Source organism: Fulmarus glacialis, unplaced genomic scaffold, assembly GCF_000690835.1.
Source record: "Fulmarus glacialis isolate BGI_N327 unplaced genomic scaffold, ASM69083v1 scaffold10006, whole genome shotgun sequence".
Lineage (NCBI taxonomy): Eukaryota > Metazoa > Chordata > Aves > Procellariiformes > Procellariidae > Fulmarus > Fulmarus glacialis.
Genome location: NW_009220021.1, coordinates 42742 through 63930, shown reverse-complemented (window position 1 = coordinate 63930; position 21189 = coordinate 42742). Strand labels below are relative to the sequence as shown.

Here is a 21189-nt window from a genome sequence, read left to right as displayed (position 1 = left end):
CAGGAAAGAATGAGTAGGAAATTAAATTCTTCCCACTTGTGTCAGATCTGCCCTTATATAAACACATTAACAGTAATTTCATGAGGCGTCAAACATAGGAATAAATACTGAGGGATAAAATAATGAGGTGTTGCTATTGAGCTGAACTGTTGCAGCTAATATTACTGTGTATGAATTATGCAGCCTGAAAGAAGGCATATGTTACAGCACTCAAACAGTCGCTTCACCAGCTTCTTCTGATCGTTAAGTTTTCGGTCCCCTAGGTGAATCCATCCTTCTTCCCACTGCAAGGCCAGTGCAACATTTAAGTAAACACACAGGAACACATACACACACATACACACATACTAAGCTGTTCATAGGAGGCCAAATTCTTGCTAGAATTCCAGTTAAGTCACTGAAGTTACACCAGAGATTAATTTTGTTGAATGTTGAACAGACATTCAATTCCATTTTTAGAATAATAGCACATTTATTAAGGTCTTTGGCTGAAGTTTTAAAGTTACACTAATGTAAACAAGAACATTTTGTTTGTAATTTGCCACATCTATTACAGCTTTACTAGGACTCCAATTAGAAACCTAAGGTTCATTTAGTACACACACATCTGGTACTGATTTAAAATGACTTTCCTTTTTCATCTAAGGACAGAAAATGACCTAAGTAGCCTTTTTACCCAGTTTGAACCAGCGTTCTGTCTGAAAGCCACAGACTCGACCATTTAGCATGCTGAACCCTCTTCCCTGGGGGCTGTTTTTCTCCCCTTTGCAGCAAAAATGTGTGCAAAGGGCAAAGATGTACATAAATAAGCTATAAAAATGGGATGCACAGAAGTATAGTACTAACTATACTAAGGAGAAAACAGTGTTTGTGATCATAAGAGAGGAACTAGAAAAGCCACTGAAAATATCCCTGTGCTATCGCTACAGCACTGAGGAGAATGTACCCCAACATACTACTGCTACAGCTGCCTTCCATTCACAGGTATATTAAGCTGAACAGTTTTAGAAAATATTTACAGTGAAAAATGAAGGAAAATGCACAGTCCCTGCGTCTGATCATGTGTAATTATTGTACTTAATTCAGAATTTGAGAAGAAACCATGACAAAGTCCACCATGACCACTAAAGTCCCTTTAATTTCTAGACTCCTCTGTGTAGATAGGTTTGGACAAACAAAACACAAACACACACCAGTGTTGTTTGCAAATGGCCCTTGTACACTCAGAAATTAATGGGAACAGTTACATCATACGACTCAAAAATGCAAATGTCTTCATATGGTAAAATGATAGTGGAAGTACACTGGTACCTGCTTTAATCTAATAAATTGCAATATTCTCATGGTGAGAGCATCAGAGTGAGATACATTTTAAGTATAACTCCCCCCTAACTTCAGTAAGGCATCCACCATCATCTAGTTCATAATGTTTCCTTTTTTGTCATTCAAATCCTTTTTTCTCAAACAACATTTTCCTAGTTTCTTCACAGTTTGAAAAACATATGTGGTTCTTGCACAAACTCTTTCAAGCTGCAGTCTAAGATGCCAGGTTATCAAAATTTTTTTGCAAAAGCTTGGACATACTTATACTGCCCTTAGGTTGTCACTGTACTGAGTTTCAATACCTTTATTTATTCTGTGGTCAATCTTCAGGAATAAACAAGAAGAATTCTATGCATTTCAGAAAAAGCTGGCTCAGGTCATAGGAACAAAGAAGATTTCATTTTGGCATGGAACATGAAGTTATTCTTCTTTCTCAATAGCTGCATTATGTTCTACTTTCTGATTCATTTATATTTACTATTTAAATAGTAAAAGGAGTTCCAATTCAGGAAACGTAATTTGGAAACATAATTCTATTTAAATTCCAGAATAAGCATTAGCTTCCAAAACATAAAAGCCAGAAGCTTTATGATAATTGAATCCTTTTCAGCAAGTATAATTCATCAATAAAGTATTCCTCTAATGATGTTATTGTTTCTTTATTTAACTGTTTTTGAATTTCTGAAGCTTCTTCAATGCCAAATTCCAAATGCTACATTAATCATTTGTATTTTTAGAGTCCAATTTTCCTACTAGAGACATAGATTTCATAACAGTTACTAATGCTCTGGATCTGAAAAATTAGGCCTTTAAAATACAGACTATCTAGTCAGTTAAGATGTCTTGTAATCATTACTTTGTACTATTAGATCTCTAATGGAATACAGAATGAGTTTAAATTTATTCTAGAAAATAGGATTGCCAATTTTTTAAAATAAGGACTATCTTTTATTCTTTTTGTACAGTGCTAGATTAGAAAGGGCCTGGGCCTGGAGTTTTAACAATGTGCTTAATAGATGATAATGAATAGGCAAAATGAGTCAAAGAGCAACAAAGATATGCTAACCCAAACTCTTGGAATAATTGGCTTAAAAATCTAGTTGCAGCCATTTTTTCATGGATGTGTCATGCGGATTCCATAACACATCATTCCGCTGCGTTCCAACTTAAATTAAGGACAACAGAGATAAGGAAAATAAATTTCGTTCTGCTGTTCCAGTGTAGGACTTATTCAATTATAGCTTTCAACTACAAATAGGAAATTCAAGTTAAAGCTGGAAATTTTAGAGTTTTATGCACTTTTCTTAAACAGAATTCTATGGAAAGACTTCAATTTTCTGCTGGTACTACTAACATGACAAGTTCAAAGGAAATGTGCATTTTATAGTCTTTTAGGTTTATCTCCATTATATGGTCTTGGAGTATTATTCATGAAGTCAAGTTTTCTGCTTTGTAGGCGAAGTAAATATTATGGAAGGAAAAACTGCACCACTGCAACAGACACAAATTAAGGGTTTTTATGAAAAATGGTGGAGACAACCAAGCACAAGATCTTGCTTGGTGTCATCACTAGAGAGATGTAAGATTAACAAATTCTTGAGAAATCCAGGTCTCTGCCTTTCACCGTTTCAGGAAAAATTGGATCCACAATCCCACAGGCAAGCAAGATGGGTCCAAGATACAGATCTAACTACTTGGAGCACTCCTCAGGTATGTGTTTGGGTGTGCAGGTTTCAACATGGGGAGTGATTCTGGGCAGGTACGCAGGACAAGGAGGGATGGCATCAAAACCTCTTGCTTGCGAACTTAACTAAAAGCATAGTCAGCATTTTTTCTGAATCAAAAGTGAACACTCATCATCACGGTCCCCAAAAGTAATGTTTGACTATGAGAGAACTGCTGTACTGGGAAGGTCTAAACAACCTGTCAGATCAAGGATGTAACCTTGGCCTTTGCTGGACATATTAAAAAAGGCAGAAGGAAGAGACAACACAATAAAATAACCCTAATGTGCCAGGCCAAGTGAATTCTTTGACCCCTGTGTTCAGAAAGCTACCTTTCCTCCACCTTCCAAATGCTGACCTTATTCAACGGTGAATATTAGACAGAATAAGCTTTTTTTTTTAGTTAGTCAATGAGTGCCAAATCTTGATTTTTATTACACTGTTATCTTTAACAGGGGTCTAGATGTACCTACACCATCCAGTTATTAGCAAAGAAAACCTTTTTTTTCAAGTCCAAATGATTTTACCTACCAAAAAATCATAGCAGTATTTTCCTTTGAATTCTTAGTCTTTTAACTATAATTGTTAGTAATAATATGCTCAGTGTGAATGAATGAGATGCAGTTTTGTCCCAGTATTTTTTCTCTCTCTGTGCTGACATCAACCCCCACCCAGGCCTCCTGCAGCCGATATAACTCTCACTCAGCACATCTTTCTCTCCATATCTGTTTCCTTCTTAAAGTTCCCATTTCTTTATCTACCCAATCAATTCTAGTAAAAATGCAACCAATGACAACAGAAAAGCAATGGTATGCTACAGCGAGGATGAATGGTATTTGCCAACTGTCACCACCTTAAACTCATGAATGCAGTGAGATTCACCCAGAGTTGCCCACTTTCACATGGGATCTGACTGACTCGGAAGGATTTCTGCAAAGGTTCAGATCTGCCGACCTTGTTGCAGAACCAAGGCCCTTCCATGGAGGACGGAAGTAACCATGGGATGTGATTTTCACAGCCTACATGTATGCTGTGCAAGAGGATGCCCCAGAACACTGTCGATCTGCCAGGGTCCACCATAGGTCTCTTTGGGTCAACACATCTGTAATTCCTTTCATAAAAGCCAGATGGGTCAGGAGAAGGTGTGAGCCCATCTCCCCTTCTGGCATCGTGGAGCAGGGGAACATCTGCAACTGGAAGCTCGGATATGTGTCAGGTCCCACTGTACAGACATGATTTTTGGCAGGAAGGTCCTCCTACACCACAATGTCATAGACAGGGCAATGTCGTCATAAAATCTTAGGCCCACCAATTTCAGCATAAACCAATCCTAAATATAATCCTAAAGCTTGTGTCACACCCCAAAACTAAAAAACTCTTTTAGTGGTTTCATACAGAAGAAATGAAACGATACTCTCCTTATCTTAGGCTCTTTAAATCATATTCCCGAGATGGCACATATTCAAGTTTCATCCCGGCAAACAAAAGAAGCTGCCTACAGTGCTTAGATGACCCTGATAACACTTTCCTGAAACAAAGCCTCTGAGCTACAGCACATTTTGTACCTGTTTTTGTTCTTCTCCTAAGCCGTCCCACATTGAAGCTACAATTTTTGAGACTTCACCAAAAGTAGCATTGGGGTTTTGGCCTTTGATGGCTGCTTGAGTGTCTCGAAAGAATAATGCATAAGCAGACACAGGCTTCTGTGGCTCATTTGGGTCCTTCTTCTTCTTCTTTTTGGGAGTTTTGGGTTTCTTTCCCATATCTGAAGCAGGTCTCTTCTCTCCACCATTGACCTGTAACACAAAATTAGAAAAGTACTATAAAAAAAGCCAATTTAATTCAGTCCATCCATCATTACAGCTTCTGTGATACAAACAGATTTTGGATTTTGCATGCAAAAATGGAATTTTAGTTGTTATCTTTGATAATCCAAATGTTGACACCATGTCACATGTATAAAACTCATTATAAGTATTTCAGACTATGTAATTTTTTCCCTCAAAGTGCTTTATATTTTGCTTTCATATAATTGTTATAATCTCATTTATAGTTCATCTGGTCATCTTTTCACCTTTTCTAAGTTTTATTGCTAATGGCTATAACATGCATATAATGAGTAAATTCAAATGAAATTAGTTTCATTATATCCTGACCACCAGTTCAACCACATGAATCACCTGCAGATAGCAGGAACACTGTCATATCTACCCTTCCCTTATCCTCACCCTTTCCCAGAACTACCCCAGACTGGTGTTCAAATCAATTTCTACTGCAACTGGTGGTACACCTTCCAGGGAATTTGAAGATAATTTGGTTGTGAATAAAACAATTCAAGTTATAGACATTCCCCTGCACACCTTCTAATTAAAATCTGAAGAAACAAAGCTTTACCAGTACAGACAGTTTGGACCCCTTTACAGGATCAGTTCTGATCCATCTGGATTTAGCTGCATAGTTTTTTCCTCTGCTCATGTAAAAGAAAATTCACGATGGTTTGAGAAAAGGGGTGAAAGAGGAACGGTATATGAAGAGAAGTGCATGTGCATTATTTGTGTACCACCTGGAAAAAAATGCACATGAGCATTTGTGCAAATTTGTTTAATGCAACTATGCTTTGCCACTAGCTCAGAGACCCTGATCACCAAAGCACCTTACTTTCTTAGATGACTTACAAGCACAAAAAAGGACACTTGTCCTGATTCTTCAACAGATTGCAGCTCCATGGCAAAGCAGCTTCTCTTTATATGATCACTTAATTCACTATACCTTGTAGCAATGACGTGTGATCTTACCAGAGGGTTCAAAGGCTTTTTTCTCTTGTTGGCATGGCCAGAGTACTGCGCATCATAAGCGTTTTGAAGTATGAGAAGATCAAGAGCATAAAAGGTATGCTCTAGGCTAAGGATCTACTAGGTAGGACTTTTATCACGTCCTCGTATTATTATTTTTTAATAATGCATATCAAGTGATACAGGAGAACATCGGTGTTCAAATCAGTGGAACTGCATGAGGAAAATGGCTGGAAATTCTCATTTTGAGCAAAAAACTTTTTTATTTTTCTATATACATCACTGTGTGGTGTCCAACAGGGCCCAGGTGACTACAGTGAACAACTTGGATATCTGTGGTTTACTGAGCACAGCAATAAAGTGATGACGACAATTTGAAAATGAAGTTGCTTGTTTCCTGAGCATTATGTTACAGTAGATGCATCTTTAATACAAGGTTAATGGCCGTGGAGCCTATTGGCAGCATTTTGGACAACATGGAAAAACAGCAGCAGTGTGCTACCCATTATTAAGTTATCCAACTTTTAGTCTCTTGCTATTATTTCATTCTACAGGACACACAAAGCTACCAGCTAAATGGTAATTAACTAGGGCTCCCTAGTTAATTTGGCAATATCAGTCTGTTCTTCAGACAGTTCTATGCAAACTCCATGAGCAAGGAGGCTTGACAATAGTTTGGGCTATAGTTAAAATTTTACCTCTATTATTTGCTAAAGTTCTCCTCTTTTCAGAGTATTTTTGGACCAATGAGATTTAAAGGTCTCTATATTAGGATACCACATTACTTAAACTACCCTTAAACTAGGTGATATGCTGCAGAAACTTGTGTAAGAAGTCTTCTGGTAAGCTGTTCTGAAAACAGCCCTAAAATCTTATTCTCCAACCTGAATGATCAAGAGACTTCAAAAACCCACTGTTAAAAAGAGAGTACTCACAGGGGAAATTCTGTTTTTCTTATATGAAAATAACGAAATAAAAAGAATACCAGAATTCCAGTACTAATAACCTTGCAAATGGCTGAGATGATGGCCTACCTTATGCTGCCATCAGTCTATCAGCTTCATAGACTCCAATTCTAACCACCAAAGCAGAGACAGATGGGAAATAAAATAAAAACCATATATATTCTGCTAGGCATAGACTTGTGCCTCAAAATCCCTGGAGGTGTAGTTAGCTCATGGTAATCCACCTCCTGTCACAGCTTATTGCTTAATTATGGTGATGTATTTAACTTATTTATCACAAGAAAGCAATAATCTTTCACTTTAAAAAAGTGTACATTAACCATGTTGCACACATAATAGATCACCAGAATATCTAGTGTAGGATTTAAAACTATCGAGTAAGGCATGTCGTTGATATCTAAATGTCCCTTGAGAAGGTGGAAAATGTCTATAAGCATATTTAAAATAAACTGCAATAGTACCAAAGCCTTTAATGGAGCTAGGAGAGCTGTTTTATGCACACTATCTTGCAGTAATCGCTGTAGTTTAAAATAGATTTTAATCAAGCACCATCTGCATAATAGGCTGAACAGACAACATAGAATTCTACTTATAACTCTTATCATATAAAGTAAATATTGTAAAACCTCTACCACATAAAGAGAATATGCTGCAGCAGTTCTTTAGTAATTGTCTTTCTGTTAGTTAATTCTTGCTACTTGCAGTCCTCTCACTATCTTCCCGCTAAAATACATTATTTGAAATTCTCTTATAAGTGATATGCAAATGAGCATGGAAGAAAACACTGTTATCCATCTATGAAGAAATACATATTTGCAAACCAGTAATGCTTCCAGCAGCTCACAATTATGCTTGGCAATAACCGAATACATGTTTAACGATCCAACAGTATGAATTATGGCAAGAATTACATAAATGTAATATTCCAATGTTGAGGTGGTCAGAATAAAGCATGTGGTAAGTGGCCACTTTGTTTAGAATGTTTTTAAAGTTACTTACAACTATTGATTTTTAAGCTCTCCCTTTTTTCTTCTTCTAACCATAATCCCACATACTAGGTTTAGAAGAATTAAGGAGACTTAGGGATGTACACCACTTGCAGAAACAATATCCTTGGTCTGAGACTACATTTCATATTTCCATGGACCTAGCAGCTTTCTGACTGTATATACATCACCTTATAATTTTGGTACTGTTGTCATTGATCTTATGGTCAAGCAAACCTCAGCTGTCTTGCTTTTAGAGTAACAGTGTGTAGGGCAACTGAGCCCTCTATAATGCAGGTCCTCTCCCTTTTTTGTGCAAGGGAATATATGACGTTTAAAGTCCAAAAGGCCTATATGAAAGAGCCTTTATGAGACTGAGTATTGACAAAAAATATTTAGCAGCTGCTGCCATTAGTTCTGTGTATGTTGGATAAGGCTTACAACAATTTGAATATTTACTATAGAATGAACACCCAAGAAGCTCAGTACATGAACAATTACATCAGTTTGTAAAGTTTCCTTATTGCTGGCATTTGGAATATGTACGTTAAGCTGAAATGGTCATTTCCTCCATGCGTGAAATCAGTGGTTCACTAGGGATACAATTATATTTCTAGTCCAAATGTATATAATGTACATATTCGTTCATACCTTCTGTCATCCTCTTTCTATAAATTCATGCAACCATGAACAGGACACTGAGATTTCTGGGTTTTTTTTCCTCTAAATAGAAATAGGTATAGTTGTTAGGGATTTCTCTACCAAATTGCTATCAAAGGACCAGTGGCTTCTCTTTCATACGTAAGGCTGGGTGTTCAGCTGGTATAAACTAAGGGAGATCATCTGACACTGAGGTGATTTTCCATTTGAAAATGTACTTTGTCTTTTTGATCAATGTTGGTACATAGGTAAACATCTTCTGCTGGTTAAATAGGGAGAACGTCACTGTTGCTATTAACAATATGGTGAATTCAGTTGTTTTTTACACAGTCCTCACGGCAGAAACATCTTACTGACTTCATGAAGCTGCTCAAATGCGGTGAGCTCCAGCAGCTACTACATGACTGCAATACGTGCACGGACTGAATAATGAGCTCTGGCCCTGAGCTATTAAGTAATATCACACATCTACACAACAGTTTATAAAACAAAGAGAAAACTCCAAATTTAGCAAAGTTATATTGTGGTAAAAGAGGTTCTCACAAGAGAACGACCGCTTTATCTCTTGCTGTCCCCATCCAGTGCCTTCTTTCACGGGGAAGAGGATTTTTTGGAGTGAGAAGAAGCCTCCAAAACAGCTCTGAGAAAATTTAATACTGTTGTGGCTGGGGAAAAGGATCTCCACAGAAAGCTGGTTTCTTCTTCTTCTTTATCCATTCATTAGCAGCTTCCAGGAAGGGCAGCGTGACAGAAAGATACACAGCAGAGGGGTTTAAATCGTAAACTACAACAATACACTAGCTTCTTACACTGATTATTCAAACCCTCTTGTCTTTTACAGAGGGAACTACAGCAGAATCACTGCATTGGATCAGGCGTGCCAGCCCACTGCCTGATGGTGGCCAATTTCAGGTGTTTTCAGGAGGACCTAAGAAATCCCACAGAAGACAGGTATGGCATAATCTGCCTCCATTAAAGCTTGCATTTTGATCCCTACTAGTTGGAGACTAATTTAAGCCCTCTATCATTATTAACCAAGTTTAATATCCTTTAAAACACTTCTTTTAGCAGAGAAATTATAATTATCAGAGAATTTTAAGGCAACATATCAACTTCAGCATACTGAAGTATTTTTTTTAATTTTGTGTTGTGTATTGTACCTTTTCTCATCTTTTTCTGCTTAGACTAAGCATGAGAGAATTTTAAAGAGAGTCTTCCAAAATAACATGGCTTGTTAAAAAGTTGAACATTATATAAACTGGCTTCCACAAAGAAAGGACCAAGTTTTACTTGGTCTGCAGTGCTTAGTATTTCTTTATTGAAAACATTAGCTTCAGATAAGTACTGTCTGCATGAAACCACAACCCTACACTTCTGCTAGCACAAAGTGTTGCAGTGAAAAAGTACATGAAAAATATGGGTTAAATAACTGAAATATTTGATAGAAGCAGAAAGAGTATCTTAATTATTTAAGTGGATGTTTTCTCCACAAGTTTAGAGCATCTTGCACACTCCCACCAATATATGTAAAAATATTAGCAAAGCAATAGGAGTAGCAAATAAATTATTCTGAAAAAGTAAAGCTTTCCTGGAATTATTTTTACATAGCTGTATTCTAAAGTCTCCCTCACTAAGGAAAGGTTCATTTAAAGTGTATGAATTATTCAGTAATTTTTAAAACCTAAAGTTTGTGAAATCAGGGAAAGTCCTGAAATAAAACTTTTGAATCAGAATTTATTCCAAATGTAGTATAACATGTGTCTCCAATTACATGATTATTTTATAACTTGAGGCAAGAAAAACAATATAATTTGAAAACAGATCAGACTTACATTTCTTGACTGGATTATGTGACTCCTCAGTGACTCACAGTATGTTTTCTTCACATTCCTTGCAAGTCTGCAACTTTTCCCCACAAGACATGGCCATGGTACAACATCTTCACTACACTACAAGACTGCTGTAAGAGGACTGCTATTTTGTAGTGACCATAAAATAGAGCTAAAGAGGTTCTCAATTTCAATATGCTCTATTCCTGGTTTATGGGATGACTTTGTGCTAAGTTCCAATCTTTTTGTGTCTCAGCTTTTGTGTCTGCAAAATTAAGATAATATACTTGTGTATTTTGGGGGAAGTTTTCAGGATTTGTGGAGGTTTGGGAGATTTTTGCATGCAAAACCTGCTATATAAACTGACATTTATCCTTCAAATAAATGTCTTGTTTATTATTTAAATTACTATTATTTCTTCATGCCTATACTGACACTAAAATGACGCTTAAATATGTCATGCTGGAGCGTCAGCACCTCCCAGATATAAATGCATAATGGGTCTTCAAGATTTTGAAGGTAAGATTTTTAAAGTTCGTAGAGGATCTTTCTGTTCTGGTTGCTATGATGTTCTGTTTACTCATTCTGTGACCAAGTAGAAAAGACTAGCATATTGTACAGACTGTTCATACTTTTTATAGCAGTAACTTGATCTTTAACTGGGAACAAACATCCCTTCTATGCAAGTGAGAAAACTCAACCTTCATATTGAAGTCCTAAAGGAATGGCTATCCTTTTAGTGTTTTACAGGATTCTAGTTTGCTCTCACGAAGAGGAATGATGTCATTTACTCAAGCTGCCTGAAGAATTGACTGGAAACTGTAAGTTCTGTATTCATAACCCTTTATTCACTTCAGTCAACCACCAACAATGTATAAAGTATCACCTTAATAACTGTGGCCATACGATTCATTAGCAGGTCCTAAAAATATTCACTACTTACATATTAATCCTAGCATCTAAGCCTACCTTAGAGCTATCTTCTCCTTCATCTTCATGGACTGAACTGGATGGTGAAGGAGTTGCAGATTTGCTTCCAGGTGGAGAGGGCGAGTTGTGAGGAACATTGTTTGCACCCATATTCAAACCAAGCTGTGCACTGAGCTGGGACTGGTTAATAGTAGTCAGCTGCCCGTGCTGCATCATTCCTGGCTGCCTAATATCTGCAGGTTGAACCCTTGGCCTCATGGTTGCCATCTGAGGATGGGAACTATACTGGGCTCCTTCTGTATTCCGTAAATCTTGCATCTACAAGAGGAAAAAAACTGTATTAAGTATATCACTAATAAAGTGTTCTGTTCATTTAGACCTCTGTTGGCCTGATTGGCTATATAAGGCTTAAAAGAAATGGCAAGTACTTAAATAAACATGTAAATACTGGAAACAAACAGAGTAAGGATATGATTGACATTTGCATAACACTGACTGTTATAAACTATTCAGGCTGTAGCCTCAGCCCTTGGGAATAGCAAAAAGCAGTGAAAGCTTGTTTCTTTACAGGGGGAACAAAAGGGCACTGCTTTCTGTAACTGCGTGTAGAGTATTTCAGAAATGCTAACAAACAGGGGCAGGTTTGCAGTCTGAAGTTTAGAACCAGATCAGAACATGAATACCCTCAAAATTCAAGACAATTTCCAGATCCTGCTTTTTCTTCTTAGGATTTTTGTGTGTGTGAAGTGTGAATTTTGGAGCTGCAGTTTTCAGAGTTTGAATATCTAGTGTTAGGTTCAAATCTATTTTTCCTGGTGCTGCCCAGTGAGATACTGGAATTTTCAGGATTCAGACGACTGACAAGAAGGATGCATTGATAGACTGATTAAATGATTTCTGAGTTGATTTGCTGCTAAGACATATATGAATGGAAAGCTCAGAAGTCACGGGATTGACAAATGAATCCATTGTGCTATGTGGGTCACCGCTTCTTAGCATTAACGAGACATACTATTTTAATGCAAGCAACAAATTCAGTCTCTGCAAGGATAAGAATTAAAAGCACTGGAGGATGAAACTCCTTTCTTGTCCAGAGGTCAAATGTGCTATACACACACACTACAGCAGATTGCTTGTAACGTTTTTTAAGTATACTCATACAGGAACATGACAAATAGCAAAGAGTATCAGGGAGAAGCTCAGATTTAAGCTAAGGTGTTCTGTGGGTGATTTAAAATTGAAGTGTCAATTCAGAGCTGAAATGAAATAGATATAGTTGTCTTTCTGTGCATCAGACAAACATGCCATATGTATCGAGTGGAATCTGACAGGAACTACCATTGTGTAAGCTCCATTACGATAAGGACCTGTGTTAATGGTCCAATATATTAACATAACCACATTTATTCTGCTGACAGTCTTTGTTAGACATGTCATCTGAATCGTCCAAAGATCACTCAGATTTTTTTTTTTTAAAACTTTTTATAGCTTGTGACTTCTATAAGCTATCTCTCTCTCATACACACGCTCCTATATATCACAGCAATCTGTAAGATACCTTTCAACCAGTAACGCACAGAAAAAGAAAAGATAAACCTGTAACTTCACCTTTTCTCTTATTATTGATAGTGTAAAAAATTATCAATTTTAGGGAGATACTTTATGAGCTTAGGGATTGATTTTTGTAAAGCTGACTGGTTGGCAGTAAATCAAACTAATACTACCATTAGTTATGGCATACTTACCACTTTACACGTACGTGTGTCTCTGAAAAGTATTTGAAATGGCTTCTGACAACGTGACATCACAATTATACCTGTATTTATATTGCTTTAGAAATTGATAGCTTTTGGTAAAAAAGGGTTATCGATACAAACATGTTCAAGTTCATTTAATGACTACTAAAGCACTGGAGGACAGGAGCAGAGACAGTGCAGTGTATGAAATCAATTGAAGGCTGAAATTTGAATCCTGGCAGACATTTATATTTTTAAAGATTGCTACTGACTTCTTCTTCCCCTCCCTCCAGTATCACTCCCCTCCTCACCAAACATATTAGCCTTGAAAGTTACCATTATCCCTGCCTCTGGCAGACAACCCGCATCAAAACAGTTGTGCCCATGAAGCTGTAACTACTGCTCAGCCATTTTGCTCCGGATCCAGCTGTTGGGCTGGGCGGCAGTTTGGGAACGGGGAGCGGAAGCATGGGCTGCCCCAGGCCCTCTTGGCCAGGGGATGGAAACCCACCTGGTCTCTCGCGTGCTGGGGAGAGGGAGGCAAAACCCTCCCAAAAGCCCTCCCTTTACCCCGTCTGCGGCGCTTGACCCTCAGCGTGGGTGTGTGCCCACCCTGCAGGGGCCGAGCCCACGCTGCCCCACTTGCAATGCCTTGGGTTTTGTGGGGCAGCACCTTGTGGTGCCGGATCGGGGCTGGGAATAAACCACTTCACAAAAGACTGGAAAAGCAAGACTGCTTTTTAATAAGAATACGCATCCTAATGATTTTATGAACTCTAGAAAGGAAACAAGCACTATTTGAAACTCCTAACAACTCTTATTTTGAATGAACTTGCAAAGTATCTACCTCTGAAAGCAGGGCAAATGTTATAATTTTAATTACTTTTCTCCAAGTAAAATATAATACAATTGCTATTATTCAAATTATCTCTCCTTTATTAAAAACTCTTCATCCGAGCTTCAAATATTATCAGATAGATACTGCAGAACATTCTGTGTTTGTCTTCTTTAAACAACATATACTTTTAAACAGTCTGTGATTCACTTTTAGCTCCAGCACTGAACACACCCTGTGTTTTCAAATAACATGACACTAACTGGACAGTACTGGATGTATCCCCATACAAAACACATGTGTATATATATTTGCAAGAGAACCCTTCACTAGTGAAATTCTGAGGACTGCAAATGAGGTGGTGCAGAAGAAAAAAACCCAGTATTTTTCTTTTCACGTGAATTCAGCTTGTCTTCTAAATTTTTAAATCAGATGAATACCAGGCTACCTTTACAAAACCAGGTGTAAGCAGCAATGTCCTGGTTTTGAATGGGATAGAGTTAATTTTCTTTCTAGTAGCTGGTGTGGAGCTGGGCTTTGGGTTTGGTATGAGAGGAATGTTGATGGCACATCGATGCTTTAGTTGTTGTTAAGCGGTGATTACACTGGTCAAGGACTTTTTGGCTTCCCATGCTCTGCTGGGTGCACGAGAAGCTGGGAGGAAACATAGCCAGGACAGCTAACCCAACTGGCCAATGGGGTATTCCATACCATATGATGTCATGTTCAGTTTATAAACTAGGAGGCGTGGTTCGGGAAGGGGGATTCGCGGCTCTGGGTACAGGATGGGCGTCGGTCGGTGGGCGGTGAGCAGTTGCATTGTGCATCGCCTGCTTTGTACATTCTATTATTGTTGTTGTTATTATTATTATTATTACTACTGTTCTACTTTCTTTTATTTCAATTATTAAACTGTTTTTATCTCAACCCACGAGTTTTCCCACTTTTGCCCTCCCGATTCTCTCTCCCATCTGACTGGATGTGGGGAGTGAGCGAGCAGCTGTGTGGTGTTTAGTTGCTGGGTAGGGTTAAACCATGACAAGCAAGTAAGTTTGTTTAACAGTACATGTTCCCTTTTAGATGCTAAGCTAGAAACCCTCACCTAAGGGACCTGCCTGCAGAGAACAAGCCAGTGTAAGTCCACTGCACAGAGCTGTGGCCCTCAGCAAGGAGGATCCACATCTGCAGATGAGGTTCCTGGCTCACCTCTCTGCCACGCACCACAGAGCCTGCCTTCCCCCATCCTGCCCCTTCCTAGTGAAAAAGTGGGATTGTCTAAGAAAATGGAAGCTGCTCATTCCTTGAGTAAGAACGGGCAGCTAACCACAGAACTGTGAAAAGCTATGAGATTACACTGTGGAAAACATGTGATGATGAACCTTCAGGTTCCTAAAGGATCAACAAACCAAGAACTGTCCCATCTTCCCTGTTGGGTTCAAGAACTGTCCCACCCATGAAAACCACACACTTGGGTCACTGCTGTGGCTCCTGTTTCAAATGCCGTGACAACCTCGTCTCTGCAGGAACAGTGGCACTAATCAGACATATTCTCTGTCAACATTTCATGCAGAGTGTGACCAGTTTCTTTTAAACTACTTCAAAATCAGAAGCTTCCTATTCCTTGGTCCTCCAGATGGAGTTTTACAAAACCCACCAATGTGTAGCTGTGCTGGAGCCATATTCAGTATGCAGAAGCAATATTGCGAACACACTCCTGCCGAATGCAAAGCTGAATACAAATCCTGCCGGGTGGCAGAATGCCAAATGGAAGAACAAAGTTAAAGAGTTTAAGTGTTACAGAGGATAAGGACAGTCTTAAACTGATGCCTTCAATGGTCTCTCTGATGAGGTAATAATGATAATATCTGTCACTTTAATATCATTCTCCATCTGTCAGTTCCAGGATGTTTCACAACTTGTGTTATATACAGCTTTAGAACATGTCTGGTTTTATTTTGGCTTTACTAACGGGGAAGCTATGATACATTTCTTTTCATGGCTATTTTTTTTCTTCTGTTTGCATTTCGCTTATAAGCAGAAACTGAGCATCCACCCATATAAGTGTTTGACTGCAAGTTAAAAGACATAGTAAAAGCCGCTAATTCTGAGGTGTGTACCGATAACCCTTATTGGCACATGTTTAGTGCAGAAAGAGAACAGGGCTGTCTGGCTGAAAACAAGCTCCTAATGCCCTGCTCAAAGCTGCTAAGGTACTAAGAATAAAGCTAAAGTGCTTTAAACAGCAGACCATCGTTCTCCCCATCAGCTTAAAGCAAAAACAAAGCAAAGCATGCAATGCAGAATACAGTGATATCATCCCTGCACAGAAACACCTTACTGCAGGACAGTGTGAGTACAGTATCCTAATCACAGAATCACAGCAAATAGTGCTAGAAGGGACCTCAAAAGGTTATTTAGTCCAACACTTTATCTCACAGCAGGATTAGCTATACCTAAATCATTTCTGACAGATGTTTGTCTAACCTCTTCATAACCTCCCTAGGCAATTCTTGTGCTTAACTATCCTTACAGCGGAAAGGGCTTTTTTCCGTAATGTCTCACCTAAATCTCCTTTGTTGTAATTTAAACCTACTACTTTTTGCTCTGCTCCCAGAGGACATGAGGAATGTTTTTCTCCTTCTTTACAGAAAAGTTGTACACACTAGAAGGCTATTATGAATTTCCTTTCAGTTTTTTCTTCTTTAGACTAAACAACTAAACCTGAAGATTGAAAGACTTTTTTCATATGCTGTGTTTTCTACACCTCTGATCATTCTTCCTGCTGTCCTCTGGACTATGTCCAATAACCTTCATCTTTCTTGAAATATTGTGCCCCACAGTCCACAAAATACAGATATTTTTATCTGACACAGCATTCAGATAGAATCCTTCATCTCTCACAGGATATAGCATATAGCATTAAAAAAATCCGTAATTATCCATCTTTTCGATACAAGCTGGTTAACCCATGCAAGATGCAGAAAGAGTCAAATTGCAGGACCCTTAACTAACATCCCAGAAGGTTGCTTTAGGAGGCAAATAATTTCTTCCTAAGAAGCATTAGGCAGGCAGTTTCAAAAGGAATGTGCTGTTAGCAAAATAATTCCCACGTTATTTTTCTTGTTATAATTAAGAGCTGTGATGCAACATCTCTCTGAAAAGCCGTAAAAGTCCAAATTGTCCCTCCCTATTTAAATTCATTAATAATAAATGCTATCATTAAACGAAGGAAGAAAGACAGGTTGCCTTAACAGATCGAAGTAAATACAACAGGTCTAAGTATATGCAAGAAACACTAGGGATTATACACTGGAGATGAAAGCATTAAAACATAAGGAGAAATACACAGGGCTTACTCACTGAAGCAAGTGGAGATCACCTATCTCACTACCCTGAGCAAATTCATATCACACACAGCAGGCATTATTTCTATTAGCACCATCAGGTCTTTTACAATGATTTTTGCTTAGTTTTCTACTAGCTGAGAGCTCTTATGAACTTTGCTGATGGACACTGTGGAAGTGATTGACAGTTCTTTGCTTCTTGTCTAAGTGGTCAAGGTAAGTCAGAGAGCAACAATTTTTCATACTATAAGAAGTTATGTTTTAATCAATTAATTTAAAAAAAAATTGGGAGAAAGACCCAGGGGATCTTAAGTGTTATCTATGAAGATACCCACAGCGTGCTTCCTTCTTCACTAGCGTCACCCATCTGAGTCACCATGTAGGCATCACAGACATTCTTTGGTAGGCAGAAGGGGTTTCTGTTATTAGTCATATTCTCATTTATATTCCCAGGACAACTTGTGCCACTACCTGTGCCATATTAAATCTGAATGTTTGTCTGTTCCCAAATAATGCTACATTAAAATGCAGCACTAGCCCCAGTTGTGCCAACCTCCTGAAAAGCCGTGAGATTTGCTTAGAAATTTTACTGTTTTTGTTTTAAGTGTTTTAATCGTCTTCTACCATAAGCCAATGCACATCTGCAAGATGTTTTCCAGTGACACAGAGATGCTCATTAAAAAAGAGAGAAAAAAAATTGAATTCCTACATAATCACTTGACTTTCTAAGTCAAGGTTTCAAAAGAGAAGAAAAGATAACATTAAGTTGCCAGACAGGTTTGTGAGAGCTGGCACACAGAGAAGGAATTGTGTTGGGGAGACCATACCCACCATTTATGATCAAAACAAACAATTGCAAAACCAAAAAAACTCATAATTTTTTTTAATGACCCAAAATGCAAGCAATATTCATCATACAATCAGAGCTAAGTTTAAACTTAAAAGGGTGTCTAAAAATACAGAAACATCCATTTCAGACAGCTTTCACTCAGTTCATACTGATAATCAAGCAGTAGTACCTCGCGGTTATTCAATGCATGTTAGTGGTTAGGATTCTAGATTAATAGCACCTCAATCAAAAGCAAACCATGCAGTTTCATGTGTTGTTTTCCATCATGGTGATGCTATTTAGTGAGATAACTTAAAACTTGAGATAATTTGAACATCTGTATTTGTACACCAGAGAAAAACAAAAAGTGACCCCAGTATTTAGAAGTCTGAAATCTGACAAAAAGTTAGGATTACCTGATTAGAGTGGATAAAACTGGTAACTAGTCTGTATGTCCTGTCATGAACGAAAACTGATCAAACCCAAAGATCCACATACTATCAGATCTTTGTTTCCATTCAGTTAAAGTAGAAATCGTATCTGCAGCCAAGTCTTCTTTTAGCACATATATAAGAGAATGAGCACTAAAGAAAGATTTGTTATGAGAGCTAAGGTTACTGTAAAATGACCACAGAGAACCATTCAAAACACATTAAAAGGAATAACTCAAAGCACCACCTAACAGAGGAAGGGATGTGTGTTTTCATCATCTCATTTTTATAATTCTCTTCTGTATCAGCTAACTGCATAATGAAAGACCAAGTTTTAAAGTAAGTGGGTATTTGGGGAATATTTTAGTCTTGTACACAAGTGTATTTTATATATTATGCACAGTGCATTTTCAGGATAAAATGAAAGGATCATTCAAAATTTCTGTTGATTAGGAAAACAGTCTTAAAATTAAACAGCAGAAACCTCACATGTAAAAAGAACCCTAAACTAAAAAAAAAACATATTAAATTTACTACTCTAATCTTTTCAAAATCATTCTGTTAAAAATTAAACCACTTCAGGTTGTTTTATATAGTACTCATTCTGTAAGTGATCTTAAGCTCCTTTAAAACAATTATATACTCCAAATTCGACTGCAAAATTTTATAGCACGATCACATAATGATGAGAATGCAGTAATATACAGTTTCTATATTTCTTGGTACACAGTTAATTTGGTGACTATTAACATTCTTTTCTACTTTATGTTTTAATATCCTTTGAGTCACACAGGGCCAAGGTCTCAAAACTAATCATAAAAAACTACCGACTGCTATTCACTCTAATATAATAACCCTTTATTTAAAACAACCTCCAATAAATTTCATTATAAGAAGTTATTAAAAGGGTTAAAAACCTATTAAATGTCAAAGAATTTGCCTGACTCAAACTTCTAATAAAGAAACAGAATAGGCTTTCTTTCTGAATTATTTAAATCTTTACTGACTGTGCACTGAACCATGAAATTAGAAAAGTGTTATTAGAAGTGTTCTCTGGTTTTTATAAAAGTTGTAGCATAGAATATATCAAACCACAGCCTTTAACTAGACTAGTTAAAGAAATAGGTTTTTAATCCTGAATACATGGTTTTCACTGATATAAAGGGTCATAATTAAAAGTCTGGCCTGGAAGCTGAAGATAATAAAATTATTATTACAGGAGCATACATGTTCATTTGGTATATCCTGGATGTATGTTTCCATTTTAATTTGGACAAATATCTTCAATTTTGTTTGATCTTGCAAAGTCCACTAATTTGGACCCTCTCAGCAAACAATTAAGCTTTTAATAGTGACTAATTTTAAAGAATTAATGGTGAATAATTTGTGTTATCTTTTTCTCTTTTTTTTAAATGTCTAATGCTTAACAGCAGGTATAGGTTGACAGTAGACAAATGGAATCTAGGAGGTACAAGTCAAATATTCTAGCACACATCTCCTGATAACAATATTATCCCTTCACATAACAACAGAACCATTTTCTATTTCAGCAGTTATTTACGTAAGGAAAACAATCATGCATTTCACATTTATTGTAGTGATGCTAAAGAACTCCTGAGTCAGCAGTATATTCACAGGTTCACTCAAACACACCTGAATCAATAGCCTTTCGTCAAAAGAAATGAAGTCAGAAAGACGCTTGAGAGAGACAATACTGTCTCCCCTTCTTTTAGACAATAAAAATAGAAGCATCCAAGGGACATGAAATGATTAAGTCTAGGAATACAAACTAGATCCTTGAAACACCATGAACAGTGCGAAGCTATGCTTGCTGTAGGGCAGGAGGGACAAGGAGATGCAGGCAGCTACTATCTTTGCAGTGCTTTGCTCTGTGACTGACCAACAACAACAATACAGTAGCCAGCGTGAGATTGCTGTAACCTTCGTTGGCTTCTGCTCTATTCTCTTCCATTCTATTCTATTCTGTTCTATCCCGTTCTGTTCTGTTCTGTTTTTCTCTATGCTGTTCACCACAACAGTATCAAACTATCTTCCTGCAATGAGTTGGGCAATGTGACTATTATCTGTTACGTGATGTTCGCTCTATCTGCTTTAACAGACAAAGGTATCCTGACCACACCATCCACCTCTCCCTACCACAAAGTAAAGGAAGTTGTATCGGATACATTTATATTAATAAAACAGTCTGGAGAGTCTTTTTTGAATCAGTGTCACCCTCCAGTAGATGATTTGTAAATTTTCCAACAGATTTGCCACGAGAGGATCTGGCCACATGAGAGCGGAGAGTGCTAAGCACAGTGTAGGGCCAGGAAAGTAGTTAGTGCGTAGTTGTGTATCTCTCAGTGATGTTAGTGTATCTGCCACCGAATTTTGTCACGCATATTTTAAATATTTTATATGGTAGTGTTTATATTTAGAAGATTGCGGGACTCATCATTTAAATAAATAAATTTCCAATGAGATATTAATATTCATCACATTACATATTTCAAAAGAAAGTGCAGCTTGCATAGCATTTAGAAAGTGTTTAATATGAAATAAATTGGAAATATTGGGATGTTTAAATAAAGGTATTTAAGGATGTTTACACTTAGTAAAGAATAACATATGACTTGACTACAGTATTTATTATGTTAAGATTGACTCCACGCGAATGATTTGGGTATGCCAATGTTTCTATGCTTAGGGCAACACAGATGCAGTCATTTACTAACTTGATAGGTGTGAAAGTCTTTGAGGAAGATGTTGAGACCTTGGATGACCAAGTAACCCTTTGAATTGTAG

At 37.5% G+C, this 21189-nt stretch overlaps 1 protein-coding gene across 1 annotated transcript in view; it reads right to left on the bottom strand.

Moving 5' to 3' along the window:
• Nucleotides 1–21189, bottom strand: part of LOC104078811 (thymocyte selection-associated high mobility group box protein TOX-like) — a gene marked incomplete at its 3' end in the record, with an annotated part of 68750 nt that overhangs the window by 8150 nt on the left and 39411 nt on the right. The window contains exons 3-4 of the mRNA XM_009580592.1: nucleotides 11249–11527; nucleotides 4613–4843 (exon numbers count right to left, since the gene is read on the bottom strand). Of these exons, the coding sequence (XP_009578887.1) occupies nucleotides 4613–4843; nucleotides 11249–11527 (510 nt within the window). The remainder of the gene's footprint in view (nucleotides 1–4612; nucleotides 4844–11248; nucleotides 11528–21189) is intronic.